A 21544-nucleotide genomic window follows, 5' to 3' on the forward strand; every position below is an offset into this window, starting at 1 on the left:
TTTGAATACGGGGCCACTGACAGCTGGTATCTGGGCATTCCTTGCATCAGCGATGATCTGTCTTTGCATCAGCAATGCTCTGTGTGTGTTGTCTAGAATTGGTTTCCTTCTTTTTTGAAGCAGAGCAAGGTCTAGAAACATCTATTAATCTGACTGTAAAAATATCTTTGTATTTTTAGGATTGCCCACCCAACCAGCTATATAACTGGATTACCTTCAATGGACTTGACAGCCTTTTAAAACACTATTCAAGTCTTCAAGTCCTTAAGAGCATTCACCTTGGTTTTGTTTTTTAAAGCAATTTTTTTCACATTCATTTCTCAGTTTAGATCATCTTTAATCTACTGTAGCTGTATAAGAAGTTTTGACAATGAAAATAGTTGACTCTTGTAAACATAAACCCCGCCTGGTGGGGACAGAAGTTGGGGGGCACACTGAAGAGTGCGACCTGCCAGCCCCGGGGGTCCACCTTACCACATGTGGGACACGGGTGAGCATCAGACCGTGTGTTTTAAAAATAGGTTGGAGCCCCTTGGCTAACCAGTGCGTTGGCTCAGTGGAGGCTATTTGAGCGTGTCGACTGTCCACATTTAAATTGTGTAACTCTGTTTGGCAGTTTTTCATATTTAAAATACCGGAAGCCTCAAAAAATAGACATGGCTTGGATCTCTTTCTGCCTCTGAAAAGTCTGCTGACAAGCCCCTGTCCCCACTGGCCCTTCACGCCATCCTCATACTGTTTGTTTTCTCTGGTAGGTACGTCCCTGTGAGGTCACCTCGTTTCATACGGGTGACCTGCCAGCCCCTCTGAGTCCACTAAATTATAAGCTCCTGGAGGGTCGGGGCCTCCGTTCTAGTCTCCGTGTGTCTCCAGTGCCCAGCACAGTACCTGGTACGCAGAAGGGCTGTAGTTTTGAATAAATAAATAATAGCCTCAGTAGCTCAGTGAACCACAGCCCTTCCTCAGATGGGAGAGGCCTAAGACTGTCTTTTAGGAGACTGGGAAATGGTGTCTCCTATGCGAGTCCTTTCAACATAACTGAGCAGTGCAAAGCTGCTTCATGGTGCTTCTTGGGGAGGGCTTGCCCACTGTGTGGGTCCCCCCTTCAGTCTATCTTTCAGAGTGCAAGACTGGAAATGGGAAGGCCTACAGGGGGACAATGTCCAAAACGAAGAATGGCGTTACCTGTCAAAAATGGAGTGACTATTCTCCGCACAAACCAAAGTAAGACTTTGATCTCCGTGTTCACCTCTGATGTTAAGAATGGTCCATTTCCTCTCAATTAGACCTTTGCAAAGGAGCAGATAGAATATGAAGGAGCAAACCAGATGAAAACCAAATGATCTCGCAACTTGCCTATTATTTTCTGCTTTCCTGCAGGATAGCATTCCATTCTCAGTGACAGTGCTTATCAAGTAGGAAGTTAGTTTAGTGTCCACTGACCCCTCCCCCACCAAATTGCCTTGATTATCTCTATGAGACGGGCAGATGAAGTGTTCCCAACACACAGAGCTCATAGAGGAAAAACGATGAAACCAAATGGCACTCCAAATCATGGAGTGTCACGTGCTCTAGAGACAGTCGAGGCCGTCTCGACCCTGGCAGAGGAGGACATTGAGGTCCTGAGAAGTGCACTTGACAAACGCAGGTGTATCGAAGCACAGAAACGAAATCTGCTATCTGGATTCTAAGTCTCAGTCTTTTGATCAAATTTTATCTCTGCACAGCAACTCATTTCTAGAACTGGAAGTGAGTTACCTCTACCGACCCCACACATACGGAATCAGTCAGGTGGATTCAACTTGAGATGCTACTTTCTAGGTATTTGCACTGAGGCAAGATAAATTCTGTTTGACATTGGGCTCCAATTTTCTCATCCTTAAAATAGGGATAATAAGGCCTTCTCAGTAGGGGTTTTGCTAAGGCTAAATGAGAGGGTGTGTAGAAAGTTTCCAGTATTGCCCAGTGCAGAGTCACAGACCCAACGGCATTAACTACGACCATTTTTACATGGAGAGGGCAACTGACAAAAGCAGGTGTTTGGAAGGAATCAAGAAGTTGGCAGGCTTTTGAGGCCTTTGTATTTCTGGTGACTGTGCATAAAAACCCTTTAGCTCTGCTTGTAAGACTCTACTGTACATATTGTGATAATGGTAATATTAGCTACCGGACGAATAGCTACCTGCCAACAGAGAACCAGAAATCAGACAACAGAGAGCAGAAATGCATGAACCTCATGGAAATAGCCTCTTATTCTGCCTTCCTAATAACATACTGTTTTTATTTTACATTTTATTTCTTTTCAATGTTCCAGAATTCATTGTTTATGCACCACACCCAGTGCTCCATGCAATCCGTGCCTTCCATAATACCCACCAACATACTGATCTTTCAAATACATTTGACCCTTGAACAACATAGGGTTAGGGCCGCTGACCCCCTGTGCCATTGAAAATCCGTGTATGGTTTTTGACTCTCCCACCCCACACTTAACCACTAATAGCGTACCTTTACTGGCGGACTTCCTGAGACCATAGCGGTCAACGAACACACATTTTGTATATTTCATGCATCATGTGCTGTGTTCTTAGAATGAAGTAGGCTAGAGAAAAGACAATATTCCTGAGAAAATCACAGGAAAGAGAAAAAAAACATTACAACGGTGTACCGTATTTATTGCAAAAAATCCACCTGTAGTGGAGCCACACAGCTCCTACCCGTGCTGTTCAGGGGTCCACTGGATAGTGAGGGATTCTTTGCTGCCCTCCACAGCTTTACACCCCAGAAGTACCCCAGGGAGGGACTGGAGGAGAACTACTGCAGGAACCCCGACAACGACGAGAAGGGGCCCTGGTGCTACACCACAGACCCAGACCAGAGGTTCGACTACTGCAACATTCCAGAGTGTGAAGGTCAGACACGCCTCTAGAAACTGCTTGCACATCTGCTCTTTATCTGTAATTTGCTGTAAAGTGATTCCCATACAGGGATATCGTTAAAAACCAACTAGTGGACACGTTTGACAAAATCGTGTGAGGTCTGTACCTCTAAGAAAAGACCGAAAATTTGCTCAGACCCCCTTCCTTTTTGAACTTAATTATTTCATTAAAATGTTACATTGATATGTACAAATAATCAACTAGATAACAAATTCTAGATACAATTTCTTAAGCTTAAAGTTCTTACATGGCATAAGCCAGAAACAGACTTGTAATTCTGTAGTTAAGATGAAACCACCAAATCAGGGCACCTGGACGGTGCAAGTCAATTGAGCATCTGGCAAACTCTTGGTTTTGGCCCAGGGTCCCGAGATCGAGTCCTGCGTCAGGCTCTGCACTCAGTAGGAACCACTCGGAGTATTTCTCCCTTTGCTCCCCTAACCCCCTCTCTCTCTTTTCTCTTTGTCTCAAATAAGCTTTTTTTTTTTTTTTTTAATGAAACCACAGAGTCAATAAAATGCAAATAAATGTATGAATCTAATGTGGTAGACTTGCTTTTATCGAAGCTAAGCAATGAACCAGTTTTTATTTTTTATTTTTCAAGGTTTTGTTTATTTATTTGACAGAGAGAGAGAGAGAGAGAATGAACGCATGAGCAGGGCGGAGGATAAGGGCAGAGGGAGAAGCAGACTCCCGCTGAGCAGGGAGCCCCATGCAGGGCTCCATCCCAGACCCCGAGATCATGACCTGAGCCAAAAGCAGATGCTTACCTGACTCAGCCACTCAGGCACCCTATGAACCAGTTTTTAAACCAGCAACCCATTGTCTTCATGAACCAATTTAATAGTGTACCTCGAGAGTAAATGCTAAAAACGTTAAACACCTCCTATTGAAAAAATTTTCTTCATTTCATATTTTCTGCTACGTTTATTGGCGGAAAGGGGGAAGGATGAGGGAGGAATTTGTGCGACGGCGTGGATAGTGTTTGCACCAGGCGACGGCTCAGGTCTCCCATCTTTGTTTCAACCTCAGATGCCTTATTGGTGTGCGGTGTTGTGAGGTCATCCGGCCCTCAATCCACACAGGAAGACAGGCTTGTATCAATCTGCCTCGGTGTCCTTTATTAGTACCTAAAAAAGTTCAAATCATTTATTCCTCTGCTGCACCACATTATTCCGATAATTCCAAAACCAAAGTTGCAGTTTTAAAATAATGTAAGAAAGCAAAAAAAAACCAACCAGGCATGCTTCTCGGTAGAGGAGTGGCCCGTTATCCGCAGGGGACACGTTCTGAGACCGTTGTGGATGCCTGAAACTGCAGAATACAGAACCCTGTCGATACCACGGTCTCCTCTCCCTCTAAGTGCGTACAGCCAAGCTGAATTCACCAGTTAGGCATAGAAAGAGATGAGCAATAATAACTGAGGACAAAGAATGATGATGACAGTGTGCCATCATGGAGCTTCTGTGAATGGGGTCTCCCCACCGCCACATCTTCCGGGACTGTATTCTCCCTTCTTTTGTGGGGATGAGAGATGATCACATGCCCACGTGCTGAGAGGAAGTGAGGGCAGTGTGGTAGGCATAGTGATGTTACGGCAGTTGGATCATCTTCCGGACGGCAGTTCACTGCGTGTAACAGATACACAGAAGGCAACACCCCGGAGAAGAGGGGCACTGTCCCTTTAGGAGAGTCTTGGTCCCCAGGGAGGTTGTGGGTACAAACCAAATCTCAAGCCCAGAAATCCTGGGAGGCCGTCATCCTCATGATCAGGATGATTTAATAGATGCCATTAAAGGTTGCTAGTGAAACAAAGATCGAAGTCTCAGATTTCTGAGACTTAGGCACCTTCTCCCCATCCCCCTCCCACCCACCAAGGGCCAGCGCATCCGAGTTTGAGGATAGCATTATGGAATTTCTGGATGAAGTCATGACTAGTACAGAAGGTACTGACCAAAGCATGCTGGTTTTACCATTGGAATAGGGAACAATAATTGGGATTGTGTTAGAAGAGCCTTTACAGCCAATTTCGTTCCCAAGCGATTCCTGGAAAAAACAAATGAAGTCGCAGGTGGTATTTGAGACATTGCTAGGTTTACTCTTCTGTGATTCATTCATTTCCGTTTTTCTTCCTCCTTTCATCTTCCGTGCAGAGGAGTGCATGCATTGCAGTGGGGAAAATTATGAGGGCAAGATTTCCAAGACCATGTCTGGACTCGAGTGCCAAGCCTGGAACTCCCAAACGCCCCATGCTCATGGATATATTCCTTCCAAGTAAGTCTCGCTGGGAAGGAAATGAGATGTTTACCACTCCGCGGCTCTACGCGACATTTAATGTTAGTGGGATATTTTCGCATTCCTCGGGAATCGAACGCGTCTGAAATTTTGAATTTCAAAATTTGTGTCTTCCCACGTGACTGCAAGTGAGGTATACATTCTTGTTCCTCAAAACGTGGTTCATGGGGAGTGATGCCGTCTGTGAGTTTGTTAGAAATGCAGTGAGTCTGAATTTGCATTATAAACAGATTCCTGGCTGATTCATATGCACATTAAATTTTGAGAAATAAGGATACATCTCACTTTTGTACTCTCTACTGTTCCTTCTTTTCCTTATTCCTTTTCCTTTTCCTTTACACTGATGAGTTTCAAGTCTTCCTAATGTGTGATCTGTGGATGGGCTTTAGGGATTTTGTGACTCCGCCTAATGTTTTATGTATAAATGGACATATCCATGCATTCTTCTGGGGTAGGGATTCCCAAGTTCCAGCAGAGCTTTAAAGGGGACCATGAATTTATAGTAGGAGGTAGAATCCACGATCTAGAAAGTAATGATGATTCCTACAGTAGAGGACCTTAATTTTACTGGAAAATGTCTGCTCTGCAGTCTTCGTTCTGTGACCATAGAGTGGGGCTTACAAAACAAATAAGAAGTGGGACCAAGCCACAGATTTCACCAGCTCCTCTGAATTTCTGTACCTCCCATTCCATAGAGCTAGCTTAAAACACAGCTTTGCCATTTTCCTTCAATGAAGAAGTAGGGTAAAGTCCTCAAGGCCCACACTGGGTAAATTAACTTTCCAGAGACTAGAAGAGCTTTGCTCAAGCCACTGCCAGTTGTGCTCTCCATCCCGAATGAACATCTATGGCGTCCGAGAGGGTCACAGGCCTTCTGTGCCAGTCTTAGTTACTGGGTCCCTGCTGAGGTCTCTCTCTCCCAGGAGCATAACTATGCCTCCCAGTTTAGAAGTCATGCGCACTGGGTATTATGTAAGACTAAATGAATCACTGAACTCTGCTTCTGAAACTAATAATATACTGTATGTTAATTAATTGAATTTAAGTGAAATTAAATAAAATGAAATTAATTGAATTTAAATGAAAAAGAAATTATAAGCTGGAAGGCTGGCAGGGCTAAAACCTGGCAGACAAGAAGAATCATCCCTTTACGTTATGAAGATGTCAACTTCTTGACCATACTGGGTATTAGATGACTATCCCTGGTCAGTGAATACTTTGTGTTGTAAAAATGCTGTCATTTCCAACTAAATCACTGGAGTTCGCTTCCACTAATTTTCCAGATGGCCAAAATGATAAAGTTCTGTGATTTTTGCATATGTAAACTCTTAAAGGGCCCTTAGAATATCGAGCTAATCTTTCTTATGAGACTGTTGTCTCTCTGAGATAGCCGGCATCCAGTCATTTCCTTGGACGCCTGATTGTACCTTGCACACAGCAGGTGCTCAATATTTGCTCACTTGAAGTGATTCCTAGTCTTTAATGTAAATGTTCAGTGCTATTAAAATCCTTCTTACCCATTCAGATTTCCGAACAAGAACTTGAAGATGAATTACTGCCGCAACCCGGATGGGGAGCCTCGCCCGTGGTGTTTCACCACGGATCCCAGCAAACGCTGGGAGTTCTGTGACATCCCGCGCTGCGGTAAGTATGGTTTGTACCCAGTGCTCCGGCATCCTCACCTGTTCTCTCCTTGGAATAAACACAAACGTACAAGCAAACAACAACAAAAAAAACCAAAAAACAAACAAATGCAGACTTTTGAGTCAGTGCTTGAGTGCTGTGCTTGAAAACTGCCCTCCAGTCCTGGGGGAGGTGATAGCTTTTCTAAAGCAGTTACTCTAGGTAACTGATCAGAGCTCCTACTGGTCATGTATTTGTTGTTGTTTTTCCTGCCTCTTCTGAGTACGGTTGAATGTAGTTTTGCAGGAAGTAGCTCGGAGAGCCTGCTTTTCTCTAGTGCTAAAGGGCAACAGATACGGGCTTTCAGGTACACAGACTTCATATCAGAGTTCCTTGTAACTGATGCTTTATTTAGAAATAAAGAAACTTCTCCCAATGTGCATTTTTCAGTGAGTTGTGAGAAAGTAGCAGGAGAATAGCGTTAAGGGAGACTTGGAAGGAATGACTTGGAAGGAACAACTTTGTATTTTCCTTCTGTGAGAATTTGTAGCGAAGGACTCAACATTTAGACAAGGACAGAGATGAAAAGTTAAAAAGATGCAGGAGACCCTGATGGTGGCTTCCTGTTCTTTGATCTGACAATCATCCTTAGGGACTCTGAAGGTTATCGGGTACTCTCCTTTATGATTCATCACAAAGGAAGTTGTATCATGGGTATATGTGACCCTGACCATGTATGATGAACTAAGCAGGGAAAATACAGAAAGAAGCATCTGCTCCCAGGGTCTTGTCCTGGGAGGAGTTCCTCATAAGATGATCTCATAAACAAAGATTCTTCCAGGTTAATTTCTTTTGGAGATAGTAGACAGTTTTCAAGTCCCAAATTCTAAGGGAGGAGGAGCAGAAGATGTTCCCCTGCATCCACTCCTCTACAACATCTGTCTGTGCATTCTTCACTGTAAAAATATTCACTGTAATGTATTACCCCCCAAGCGACACCGCCACCCTCCTCTGGCCCAACATATCAGTGTCTGAAGGGCAGAGGAGAGAGCTACCGGGGGACAGTGTCCGTCACTGTATCTGGACATACATGTCAGCGCTGGAGTGAACAGACTCCTCACAAGCACAACAGGACCCCGGAAAACTTCCCTTGCAAGTAAGTCCGCCTCTGGTCCTGGTCCCTGCCTGCTGAATGGTTTGTGAAATCCCACTGATGTGGCCTTGGTTTTGTTCATGGAAGAGCCCACGTCCAAGTATTCTGGAATGAAAACTGGCCAGGTCATCGGCGGGGTGTGTGTGTGTGTGTGTGTGTGTGTGTGAAATTTTGCACTGATTTTCCTCTAACACTCATTCTCAAAGATTTTCCTCGAACACTCCCCGGACCAGCCGCATTGGCATCAGCAGAATTTGTTAGAAATGCAAATTCTTGGGCCCTGTCCAGATCTACTAAATCAGAAACTCGGGAGTGGGTCCCAGCAATATGTTCTGAGAAGCTCTCCACTAAATGCACAGTGCGGTTTGAGAACACTTCAGTTCCAGGGCTCTGATGTGCCCTTAAGGCAGGCATGGTGTGGAGAATACCCATTGTGCTTTCAGCATGGAGCGGGGCACATAGCACACAGCAAAAGATTGATTTTGCTTTTAAATCTTCTACCCACAGTCAAGGCATATATTCCCATCATTTACCAGCAGGCAGCGTCAGTGCTGTGATTCCGTGGACCCTGTGGGATCCTGCTCCTCTTTGGTTTCCACCTGTCATTAGGTTTTTGTAAATCTGCCGAATCGGCGGGACACATCCCCAGTCTTACCATGAATAAGCATGCTTGCACCATTATTCTTTGAGCCTGTTTGGAAAGACAAACTCACAACCACTTCTTTTTCAGAGATTTGGTTGAAAACTACTGCCGCAACCCTGATGGAGAATCGGCCCCATGGTGTTACACAACCGACAGCGAGGTGAGGTGGGAGCACTGCAGGATTCCGTCCTGTGAGTCCCCTCCATTAGCCTCGGAGCCCTCAGACGCCGCAGGTAAGCGAGGGGAGCGAGAGCCGACCGAGCGCCCCAGGGTGCTCTCAGCTTCGGCATCCTGTGGGAGCACAATGAACCGTAGCTTTGCTTAGAGTTCAGTTCTGTTCTGGTCAGAGGACTGGCTTCTGTGGTTTCAATTCTGTTCCACTGCTGAGGCTTGTTTTAAGGTACAGAATGTGGTCATCTTGGTGAATGCGCCCTGTGCTCTTGGAAAGAGCGTCTCCCTGCTGGTGTTGGGTGGAGTGTTCTGTAAAGGCCAGTTAGGACAGGTGGGGTAGTATGGTTTGGCTCTTCTCAATCCTTATTCTTTTTATTTTTTAAAATCTCTTCTACTGATTACAGAGATAAACAGTGACATCTCCAACTTTGGCTGTCCATTCGTCCATATCTTTTCGGTTTTCGCTTTATCTATTCTGGAACTCTCTTAGGCATATGGACATTTAGGATTGTTAATAGCTTCTTAAAGAAATGACCCCCTTTATCATTATGTAATGTATTTGGAAATACTGCCTGCTGTGGTCCACTTTTCCTGAAGAATATAGCCCTTGCAATTCCATGTTTACTAGTGTTTGTATGAGATCTTTTTATCCTCAGCCATTTTTTAAACTTTTTTTTTTTTTTTAAGATTTTATTTATTTCTTTGACAGAGCAAGAGACACAAGCAGGTAGAGCGGCAGAGGGAGAGGGAGAAGCAGGCTCCCCATTGAGCAGGGAGCCCCATGGAGGGCTCAATCCCAGAACTCTGGGATCATGACCTGGGCCGAAGGCAGTCACTTAACCAACTGAGCCAACCCAGGCGCCCCTTTCCTCAGCCTTTTAATTGAGATGTTTAGCATTTGCATTTAATGTAATTGTTAATATGATTCGATTTAAAACTTGTTTTGACTTGTCATATTTGAACATTTTTCCTTTTTATTTTTTTTTTTTATTTTTTTTTTTTAAATTTATTTTTTATTTTCAGCATAACAGTATTCATTATTTTTCACCACATCCAGTGCTCCATGCAATTCGTGCCCTTTATAATACCCACCACCTAGTACCCCAACCTCCCACCATTTTTCCTTTTTAAATCTTCTTCTGCCTTTGTGTGTTCATTCAGTATTTTCTGATTCTTTTATTAGCACTCTTTGCTTATTAGTTAAACCATTTTTGATGTTTTTAGGTTTTTTTTTCTAATATTTAGAATATACATTCTTAACTTAGCATATTCTACCTTCAAGTGATGCTATGAATGTAATAACCTTAGACGTATTTCTGTTCCTTCTGCCAAAGTGTTTTACTACTGTTCTCAAAGAGCTTATTTCTACTATGTTATAAATCTCACAGTATATTGATACTATTTTTGCCTGAATAGTCACATTTCAAAGTGATTGTAAATTAAAAATATCTATTTATCTATGTATACCATTTTTTATGCTTTTCATTTCCTTTTGGAGATTCAAATTTCTGTCTGGTGTCATATTCCTTCTATAAAAAACCTTAACCTTTAACATTTTTTTGTAGTACAGATATGCTGCTAATATCAAATTTGTATGTTTGAAAAAAGTCTTCATTTTGCCTTCAGTTAAAAAAAGTAATTTTGTTGGGTATAGAATTCTGGGTTCAAAATTTTTTCCTTTTACCACTTTAAAAATGTTATTCCATTATATTCTGTTCTAAATAGCTTCTGACCAGAAATCTTATCTTTGTTCCCATGTATTTCATTTTTCTTTCTTCTCTGGCTGCCTTTAAGGCTTTCTATCATCTTTGGTTTTTAGCAGTTCGATTGTGATGTCCTCATGTGTTGTTTGTTTTAGTTTATTTTATTATTATTATTATTTAAGATTTTATTTATTATTTATTTGACAGAAAGAGATAATAAGTAGGTAGAGAGTCAGGCAGAGAGAGAGAGGGAAGCAGGCTCCCCGCTGAGCAGAGAGCCCGATATGGGGCTCGATCCCAGAACCCTGGGATCATGACCTGAGCCGAAGGCAGAGGCTTTAACCCACTGAGCCACCCAGGCGCCCCTGTTTTAGTTTATTTTTAAAGATTTTATTTATTTATTTGACAGAGATCACAAGCAGGCAGAGAGGCAGGCAAAGAGAGTGGAGGAAGCAGGCTCCCTGCTGAGCAGAGAGCCCCATGCAGGGCTTGATCCCAGGACCCTGAGATGGTGACCTGAGCTGAAGACAGAGGCTTAACCCACTGAGCCACCCAGGCACCCTTTTGGTTTATTTTTTATGTTTATCTTGCTTGAGGTTCTCTTAACTTCTTAAATTTGTAGATTGTTGATTTTCGTTACTTCTGTAAAATTCTCAGCCATTAGTATACAACTATTTTCCCTTGCTTGCTTGCTTTCTTTCTTTTGGTTTTCCTTTTTTTAGACCACAGTTACCCTTTCATATTATCTCTTACTCTTGTATGTTTGTCATAGTCCGCCTCCCCCCACTTTTTTTTTCTCTCTTTGCATTTCAGTTTAGGTAATTTCTATTAACCTATTTTCAAATTCACTGATTATCTTTTCAGTTGTGTCTAGTCTGCTGATCAACCCATCAGAGGAATTCTTCATCTCTAATACCATGGTTTTTATTTCTACCACTTGCATGTTTTCCTTTTTTTTTTTTTTAATAGTTTCCATCTCTACTGAAATTCTTCACCTATCCATCTATATCGCTCCCCTCTGGTGTAAAATGCTTCAGGATATTATCATAGCTACCTCATGGTCTCTAATAGTCTGCTGTAGTCATCTCTGAATATGACTCTGTTGATTTCTCTTTCTTTTTTTGGTATGTCTTCTGATTTTTCATCAAATACTGGACGTGATGTGTGGCAGAATAGCAGAGATTACAGTTAATATTACTTCCACTTTGAAATGGAAACCTTCCTTTTATGAGCATGTTGCGTGGGTTAAGTCAATCTAGTCAGTGAATGAACTGCATTTAAAAAAATTATTTTTAATTTATTTTCAGCATAACAGTATTCATTGTTTTTGTACCACACCCAGTGCTCCATGCAATCCGTGCCCTCTCTTACACCCACCACCTGGTTCCCCCAACCTCCCACCCCCGCAGCACTTAAAACCCCTCAGATTGTTTTTCAGAGTCCATAGTCTCTCATGGTTCACCTCCCCTTCCAATTTCCCCCAAATCCCTTCTCCTACCCCGCCATGTCCACCATGCTATTTGTTATGCTCCACAAATAAGTGAAACCATATGATAATTGACTCTCTCTGCTTGATTTACTTCAACTGCATTTTTTTTTAAAGTAGGCATCTCATTTCTCATTTCCCCTTCACACTCCTTCACATTCCTTAGCGTACTGTTTGGAGGTGCTCAAGAGTTTTCTTAGGATTCCTAAGTCAGTCTCAATTTTCAGCAGTCACTGAATGCTTGCACCACAAAGCAGTCTTGCTCTAAACCAGACTTTCATGACAGACTGCTTTTTCTTATTTCTCATTGTTAATCTTTTGATGGCAGTAAGCAGTCTCTACTTTCCTGATTTCCCTGCTGTCTTAGATGGGCTCGATGCACCTGGGCTTTGAAGGCAGTGTTTTCTTAATGTTCTTCCCACTTCTTTCCATGGAACTAAATTCTAACTTGTATCTGTGGTGGTTCTTAAGGAAAAGAGTAGCAGACTTCTGCTCTGTGTCAGTGAAGGATCTTGGCTAAATAATTCCTGGGCCCTCCTCTAGAGGAATAGATTTTTGCCTCTATCCCTCTCTCAGAAGCAAAGGATATTTTGTCTGCACTCTTGAATGTAGACCTGTTTCCTGACCCATCCTCCTAACAGCTTAAGGCTTTGGCTTTGTATATAAGAAAAGGCTTGGGGCACCTGTGTGGCTCAGTCCTTGGGCGTCTGCCTTTGTCTCAGGTCATGATCCCAGGATCGTGGGATCAAGTCCCACATCGAGCTTTCTGCTTGGTGGGAAGCCTGCTTCTCCCTCCTCCACTTCCTTTGGTTGTATTTCCTTTCTCTCTGTGTCTCCTTCTGTCAAATAAATAAAAATCTTTAAAAAAAAAAAAAAAAAAAGAAAAGAAAAGAAAAGAAAAGGCTTTCCAGGACGCCTGGGTGGCTCAGTTGGTTGGACAACTACCTTTAGCTCCGGTCATGCCCAGCTCCACAGGGAGTCTGCTTCTCCCTCTGACCTTCTCCTTGCTCATGCTCTCTCTCACTGCCTCTCTCCCAATAAATAAATAAAAATCTTTAAAAAAAAATTAAAGACAAAGAAAAGGCTTTCCCTTTTGTGAGAAAACACAAAAAGATCTCGTTTCTGCCTCCCACTGGAACCAATTGCTACATGCAGCCTGCACCACTGAATGTACTTCCGAGCTCCTTCCCAGTTGTTCTCAGGAATACCCAGTAGACATCCATATGCAGGAACTTGCACATCAGTGCAATTTCCAATTAGGAGCACTCTGATCCATGTGTTCTTCCCTGAGTTTTAAATGAAATATTTACAAGAAAAATTAGGTGACTAAAGTTCTGTAGTGTGATTGAGCTATTTCTTTCTTTGCAAGTCCATTTGCTTACCAATATGGAAAAGAAAGCAGAGTTAATTTCCAGAGACTACTGTTCTGTTGGTGTCATCAGTTGCTTTACCTATCTCTGTTCTAGTCATTACTTAATTGATTACTTTCTGTTTCTGCTTCAGTACCACCTGAACAAACTCCTGTGGTCCAGGAGTGCTACCATGGTAATGGACAGAGTTACCGAGGCACATCATCCACTACTGTCACAGGAAAGAAATGTCAGTCTTGGTCGTCTATGACACCACACCGACATGAGAAGACCCCACAAAACTTCCCAGATGCGTATGTCTTTGCTTTTAACTTGAGAGGAACAATAGCCAACCTAAATTTCTGTGAGGAGGTCCATGCTTTAAACTAACTTCTTAGAACCAAATTTCTCTTGACTCCAGAATGTGAGGCAAAATGTCTTAGGCACTTGGCTTTTGAGCAAAAGCTCTGAAAAAAGAGAAGTTAGAGACTGGCTATCTTTCCTGGTACTTTTGTGAGAGAAAGAGGAGATGTATAGAGGTGTTGAGTACATGCTAGCGGAAAGCTCAGGAGAACAAATGACCAAAAACTTGATGACCAGAAACAGTACCATTCCCCAGCCCTGGTAAAGATCAGTACAATCTTTGAACTGTGGGATTTTATCATTCCAAACTTTAACCTCTGAAAAGAAGTATGTGTTTGTCATTGGATCACAGATATATATATATATATATATTTGAAATATATATATATATATATTTGAAAAAATGTATATCATCTAGTACATTTCACTTAAGTTGTATTGACACATGGGTCTTGAGCATGAGTTGTTGTCAGTGGTAAGAGTTGCCAGGATATGAAGCGCAAAAGCAGGAGGGCAGATGAGTGTCAGGAAGTACACAGATGCTGATAGGCAAACTGGACAGGTAGATGGACAAAGACCAGCATTTCTGCCATAAACATTTATAAAATGTAGAGGATAAGCTGTCCATATGATGGACAACAGGTATCACAGGACTGAGAACTTTTAGAAGGAGAAATAAATTACTAGTAGCAAATTAGTAATTGGGCTTACTGAGGCAGCTGGGATTTTATAGGGTGGGTAATAATAATAAATAAGAAGAAGAACACATCTGTGCAGAGAAGAAGCTCAAAAAATATGCACAGCTCTTCTTAAATCTGTGGCTGAATATAAAGGTACACACACACACACACACACACATAGGGAGAGATTCCACAAGGTTCACAGGACAAAGAACAGTTACTGAGGAAAGAACAACTGAGAGTGGTGAGATAAACAGGAATTACAGAACCTACACAGCATTGGGAGACTCTGTATTCAGAGATTTGAGATTCTGACAGAGAATAGAGACCTCATGGGATACCATAAGCATTAAGTAGAGACTTTTAAAGAGTCACACTTCAGGAGTAGAATTAGTGTATTCCTAAAATAAAGGCTACTCTAAAAACACCTTCTACTACTCTAGAAACAGCTTCTAGCAAAGCTTAGAAGCAATCCTAAAAGGATCAGAATAATCTGTAAGTAAATTAGCTGTTTGTCACACATAAACTCAACTCTCTTTAGAGGAAAACAACAAAATCCAGTCACTCAGTCATGTGGCATCTACAAATTTTAAAATTACCAGACATACAAAGATCATTAAATGTTTCCAGAGTCAAGAGAAAAATCACTCAAAACAAGCAGACCCAGAAATGATAGACATGATGGAATTAGCAGCCAGAAATTTAAAAAGATATAATAATTATATTCAAGGATTTAAAGGAAAAATATGAATATAAAAGAGAAAATTAGATGTTCTAAAGAGAAAAGAAAGCTATAAAATGGCCAAATGGAAAAGATAGGATTTTTAAAAGTATATATTAAATGAAAAATTCACTGGATGGTCTTCCCATCAGGTTAGACATGACAGAAGAAAAGGTTAACTTGAAAATAATACAGTATAAGCTGTACAACCTGCAGCACAAAATCAAAACAAAGACTGAAAGAAGATAAACAGAACTTCAGGGATCTCTGGAAAAATATCAAAAGGTCTAGCACATGTTTAAATCAAGTCCCTGGAGGAGAAAAAAATAACTGAAATAGAAAAAATTACTTGAACCAATGATGGCTGACATTTTTCCAAATAGGAAGAAAATTATAAACTTACAGGCTCAAGAAGTTTAATGAACCAGTAGAATTTTCAAATTTTATCAAATATTTAAGAAGGAAACAATACAGAGAATAGAAGAGGAGGGAATACTTTTAAACTCAGTTTGTGAGGCCCAAAAAACTGAGATACAAAAAGTAAACAAGAATTATTGCAAGAAACGAGGGTACTTTCTGTTGTGAATGTAGACAAAAAAACTTAACAAAAATTAGTGAATTGAATGCAGGGTTGTTTTAACATTTACCAACAATCAACTTAATACAACATGTTAACAGAATAAAAGTGACAAGTCATATGGTTATATCAATAGATAAAGGAGAACATTAGACAAAATTTAACAAAATTTAAGACTAAAAAGTCTTAGCAAACTAGGAATAGAAGGGAACTTCCTCAGTTTGATCAACACCATCTGTAAAAATCTTCCAGCTAATATATTAATGAGGAAAGATGAACACTTTCTCTGTAAGATTGGGAACAAGGAAAAGAAATAAAGAGCCTGAAGTTTAGAAAGGAATCAGTACATCTGTCTTTATTCATAGACAACTACATTAATAGATACAGAATCCTAAGGACAAATAAGTGAATTTTGTAAAATCAAAAGATGCAAAAGGATATGAAATATCAACATACAAAAATCTATTGTATTTCTGTACACCTGAAATAACTAGTTAGAAAAGAAAATTTTTTAAAACAATATCATTGACAGTGGTATCAAAACCAAAACATTTAATGATAAATTTAACAAAGTGTATACAAGAACTACATGCTACATACTACAAAATGTTGTTGAGAGAAATTGAAAAGATATAAATAAAGATACACTGTTTATGGCTTTAAAGAGTCAATATTAATTCTTACCAAATTGGATTTTGGATTTAGCCTACATTCAAGCAAAATTCCTGTAGCTTTTTTTTTTCTTTTTTTTTCTTTTCGGAAAAAGAAACAAAATCTATATGCAAAGGACCTAGACTCACCAAAACAATCTATCAGGCAGGACTTACCCACCCTGATTCAAAGACTTAACTATAAAAGTACAGTGATGAAGACACAGAGGTACTGGCAGAAAGATACACAAACAGAGAAAAGAACATTCCAAAAGCAGACACATGCTCTACCCTAAAATACCTGCAGTCCCGTCCCTGAATACTGACCTAAGGGAATTGAAAACATGGGTCCACAAAAATATCTACCAGAATATTCATGGCAACTTGAGTCATAATAGCCCAAAACTGAAGATTGATTTCAGGGTCCATCAATAAGAAAGTGAATCAGTCGTTGGGGTTATAGTCATACAATGGAATACTATTCAGCAATAAAAAGGAACAAGCTACTGATACTCTCAAATAGCACAGATGAAGCTCAGAAGTCTCACTAAAGAAAGAAGTCAGGGCCGGAAGAGTATGCACTATGTGGGTCTATTTATATGAGGTTCTAGAAGAGGCAAGTTTCCCGTAAGTCTCAGCCCCTCTTGTGCATCCACATGTCCCCCATTATTCCTCCTCTAGTGACATCCGCATTCCTCCATCCTATGTGGCTGCAGCGAGGCAGGGTATGGAGGGAGGGGAGGCTGGATTCCCCGTGTTGCCCCCTCCCCATCCTCTCATCTCCCCGGAAGGTGTCCTTCAGAAACATGTCCTGCCTGGGAGCTGGTTTCCCAGGCAAGCTTCCATAAGTCTTTCAAAACGCAAACCTACCTGATGGGATATTTACAGTTCATGCTAAGTGCACAGCATTTTAGCAACGTTGGGGGTCAGTGGATGGAGGGGAATGGTCTGAGAGAGGCATCACACTGGCATGTGATGAGAAATAAGTTTTAATTCCAACTTAGACAGCTCTGTGTACTCATACAGAGAGCGAGCGAGCAAGCGAGAGAGAGAGGAACGTGCATAGAAAAAAAAGTAAAACATGCACTTTAAATTCAATATTGGTCATTCCTGTAGAATGTATGTCCCACGCCCAGGGAAAGGAAGACATTCGGGTACTTTCATTTACACATTTTTATACTATCTCAGTTTTTATATGGAGCTCATACTACTTTTGATGTTTTAAGTAAAAATTAGAATCTGTTTCAAATGTCCCCAGTTGTTTCGAAGCTGAGAACCGTCTGTGGTGGTCACATGATATAAGAATTGGTACCCATGGTCTCTTTAATGGAAATATTTCCAAGTCACTTATTAACCCTCTGTTATAACCAAATGTGCGGGTGCGGGGATGCTCCGGAAGGTCTCCACTTCTCATGGCCTGTGTTGTGGAATTTACAGCGGCTTGACCATGAACTACTGCAGAAATCCAGACGATGACAAAAGCCCCTGGTGTTACACCACTGACCCGTCTGTCCGCTGGGAGTTCTGTAACTTGAAGAAGTGCTTAGACACAGCAGAGAGTGACACCCACTCCCCGACGGTGCCCCAAGCTCCGAGTGGAAATGACCCTTCTGAGTCAGGTGGGAAGTGCGTGACCAGACCTGTAGACACGTGGGCATCGGGATGATAAGGGGTGGACCACGTTATGGAGGGAGAGCGCCCCCGCCCCGCCCCCCGAGGGTCTGCCACATGGAGGCCAGCCTCGGGTGCCATCGGGGGAGCCAGAGCCGCGGTGGCGGGTGGCACGTGGGTGGGCTGCGTTTTTAGGACTTGAAAACGAACCGGTTCTGAGCGATGGCTACAGTTGGAGTCGAGTGGTTGGAGAGGCTGATCACGGCAGCGGGGGCCGGCACGGCTAGAACAGCAAATCCTTGCCTCCCCTGTGGAGAACTAGAAATGCTGGATTTGGTTTTGAATGTGCCGAATCTCTTTGCTCTCTCCCGGTGAGACTGTGGGCTCTGTGCCCATCTGGGTGTCCCTCCTAGGTAAGACTTGGGACGACCAAGCCATGGTTCCCCCCTGTGCTTGCCCCACATTTGGCATGGAGGTAACCCCCCTACCCCCGTCATGGCAAGCTCTGGGGTTCCTCCGCCCTTGGCAGAGAGGCTAGCCGACCCAGCGTTTGCGTTTTGGATTTTCCAGATGGCTGTCAGAGCACTGGTGCCCTGGGTCCCCCTAGGGGACCCACAGCATGTTCTCTGAGGGGACTTGGGGAAGCCCCCTTCCCCGAGGTTAGGGCGAGGGATGGGCTTGGAGAAGGAGCCCCAGACGTCTCTCCATGAGCCCCTTCACCCCAAAGGGTGGAAACTCACAGCACAGCTCTAGCCAAAATACTATCTTTTATAAAAAATTCTCTACAATTTGCTCTTTTTACCCCACCCCTGTTGAGGGTGAGGCGTTCGTGGTCGCCCGGCTGGTCCCAGCGGCGTCTGTTTGAGGCGACTCCTCCGGGGGCTCTGACTTACACTCCGCTCGTTATCAAAGTGACTGCCTTCGTGTCCCGGTCAGAATTTCTATGCTAACATCTTGCCTTGGCGATTATTTCCCAGGCAGTAGCGTTTCTGGTCACTTGTGCTCTCAGGCTGTGACCGCAGAGACTGTCATTTGAGAGTCGGAGCGCGGCTGCCGCGGCTCCCCAGCGTCCTGGTCTGTGTCAGACAATCGCCACCCAGTTTTCCTTCCTTCCGCAGACTGCATGTTTGGGAGCGGCAAAGGGTACCGGGGCAAGAAGGCTACCACAGTTCTGGGTGTCCCCTGCCAGGAGTGGGCTGCCCAGGAGCCCCACAGTCACAATATTTTCACTCCGGAGACAAACCCACGGGCAGGTCTGGAGAAAAACGTAAGCCGCTTTGACTGGAACTCTCTTTCGCCTCTTGCTGACCAATCTTTGCAAACAGAATTGGCCCCGTGTCACGGCAAGGCGGCCCAGCCCAGCCCTTGGTGGCGGCAGAGGGGATTGGGGGAGGGCTCGGGAACAAGCCTCCGTGGCACTGGCATCCGCTTGGCGACTGTGGTTGCACGGCCCGGAGACCTCCTGCCCATGACTGCTGGCCTCGGGCTCCTCGTTTTGTTTGCGTTTGGAGCATTCCCTGCCAATGTTTAGTTCCGTGTGCTGTTTCTAGTTTCTAGTGTTTGTCGTCTGCGTTCTTAGTCAAGGATGACCTTCATGACCTTTTAGTCAAATTTTTCTAGAAAAGGCTATGGACGGGCCATGTGGACTCCACGCAGTAGGGTTTCCACTAATCTCACACAGGCGATGGGATGGTTTACTTGGGGGGGTACATATAGGAAAGGAAAAGATAGACATTGTCTTCCCGTGGCTGGACCCCTGGAATGTGCACAGTTCTTGGGAACAATTTCTGAAACAAGAGCGAACCAGGGTCACTGGGGAGTAGATGGCTGATGGGAACCGGGGACAAGACGAGTCAGCCATGGCCCATGGTCCTCTCTGGCTTGCTCTCTCAGAGGCCCCCTGACAGGCCCCTTTATGTCACCTCCCTCAGGACCCCTCTTTCCAGGGGAGTCCCCCCACAGCTTCTTTGAACAAGCTGAGTCAAAAGCAAGAGTAACTTTGCCCCCCACCGCAAACAACTGGGAAGGCTACCTTTCATCCTCTACAGACAGCAGGGGCAGATTGTCAGAACACCACCTCTGCCCTTCTCTGTCCCCTGCGCCTGGTGTCCTATACACCTGTCTTTTTTTGTTTTTTCTTTTTTCCCCCCCAGTACTGCCGTAATCCTGATGGTGATGTCAATGGTCCTTGGTGCTACACGATGAATCCGAGGAAGCTTTTTGACTACTGTGATATCCCTCAGTGTGGTAAGTTGCCTTCCTCTGTGTAAGGAAATGACTTCTCACATAAATGCGGCAGCACCTCCCGGATACGGATTTGCAGAAGGAGAGCTGACACTGAGCACCTCGGCTGGGCTGCCCTCTCTTCCTCACGGGCCTCTTGGATCTGTCCTCCTGGTGGCTCCAGTTACTAGGGCGTCCCCCTTCCCTGACACCTTAAATAACGTAAATACACAGTCCTCCACAAGAGCAAACAGGTGATCTCGTCGGCCCCGGGATGCTCTCACCGAGCTCTCCGTGTCTCATGGGGGATGCCTGGATCGAAAGCTCTCCCTTTCAGCGCTTGAGAAGTCAGAAAATACACAAACACCATGAATCAGCTGAGCGTATAATGTATGTTGTAAACCTATAAATTGTCAACCTGAGAATTCAGTGAGAAGGAATGTCGATTTTTACTAAGCCCCAAATCTCCTTTATCCTAAGATTACTATTCGTGACCCATATCTTACCCACAGAACTTAGAGAAAACGTGTCTGGGTTCTTTCCTCATTTCTCTTGAGATTTTCTGGGAGGAAGAAGCTTGGAAAGGAGAAAAGTTCAGAATAACAAACCCATGGGTACTTCTGGAGAACAATGTAAGCCGCTTCGATTTGGACCCTGTGTTACTTTTTTGCTGACCTGTCTTCGCAAAGAGAACTTGTCTTGGTTACAGAGAACCAGGCTGGTCTTCTCTTTTGCACAGCTTGGTTGCAGATGCTTTTGTCTCCCATGTGGAGGGGCTAGGGCGAGGGAGGGAGAAGCTTGAGCTGCAAAGGCAGTGTAGACAAGCCAGCAGAGGTGGTCGGGGAGGAGTTTGGGGTATGGTGGGGGAGAGCCCAGGAGCCACTTTGCAGGGTTTGCACTTGGGCCACCCCGGGGTAGAGCAGTGGGGAGGAAGGGGAGGCCAGGGTGATGGGCAGGATTTCACTTGGCTCCTTGTCTCGATTTAGGGTGAGGGTAACTGCCGAATCCTTCTTGAGTGGCTGTTCTCTGTTCTGTAGAAGCTCTCTTGGTGGCCCCTTCATCTGAAAGGCCCTGAGTGGGGTTAGTGCCTCCCCTTCAGCTGGTCACTCCCAATCCTCAGCTCTGCCCCTGCTGGAACACCTTGCTGCCTCATTGCGGCCAGGTTCTCCGTGTTAGACAGGCTGCCTGCTTGACAGGATCGACATTCCTGCCACGGGCACCGCAGCTGGGCTGACACTCTTCGATTCCCATGGAGGAGAAGTACAGTAACTTCCCCGGGGGCAGCTCTGGGCCACCACCAGATACTCTAGCCTTCTAGAGGCTGGAGCTGTTTGGGCATTAGTGCGGGGTACCAAAG

The 21544-nt window shown here is 43.7% G+C and overlaps 1 protein-coding gene across 1 annotated transcript in view; it reads left to right on the forward strand.

Annotated features, from left to right (window-relative positions):
* The window catches only part of PLG (plasminogen), a 37590-nt gene that overhangs the window by 7146 nt on the left and 8900 nt on the right, over positions 1-21544 (forward strand). The window contains exons 4-13 of the mRNA XM_082729503.1: positions 1110-1224; positions 2773-2912; positions 5093-5213; positions 6760-6878; positions 7851-8013; positions 8741-8886; positions 13517-13676; positions 17791-17972; positions 19083-19231; positions 20118-20211. Of these exons, the coding sequence (XP_082585629.1) occupies positions 1110-1224; positions 2773-2912; positions 5093-5213; positions 6760-6878; positions 7851-8013; positions 8741-8886; positions 13517-13676; positions 17791-17972; positions 19083-19231; positions 20118-20211 (1389 nt within the window). The remainder of the gene's footprint in view (positions 1-1109; positions 1225-2772; positions 2913-5092; positions 5214-6759; positions 6879-7850; positions 8014-8740; positions 8887-13516; positions 13677-17790; positions 17973-19082; positions 19232-20117; positions 20212-21544) is intronic.

The sequence above is a fragment of the Mustela nivalis genome (assembly GCF_964662115.1).
Source record: "Mustela nivalis genome assembly, chromosome: 5".
Taxonomy (NCBI): domain Eukaryota; kingdom Metazoa; phylum Chordata; class Mammalia; order Carnivora; family Mustelidae; genus Mustela; species Mustela nivalis.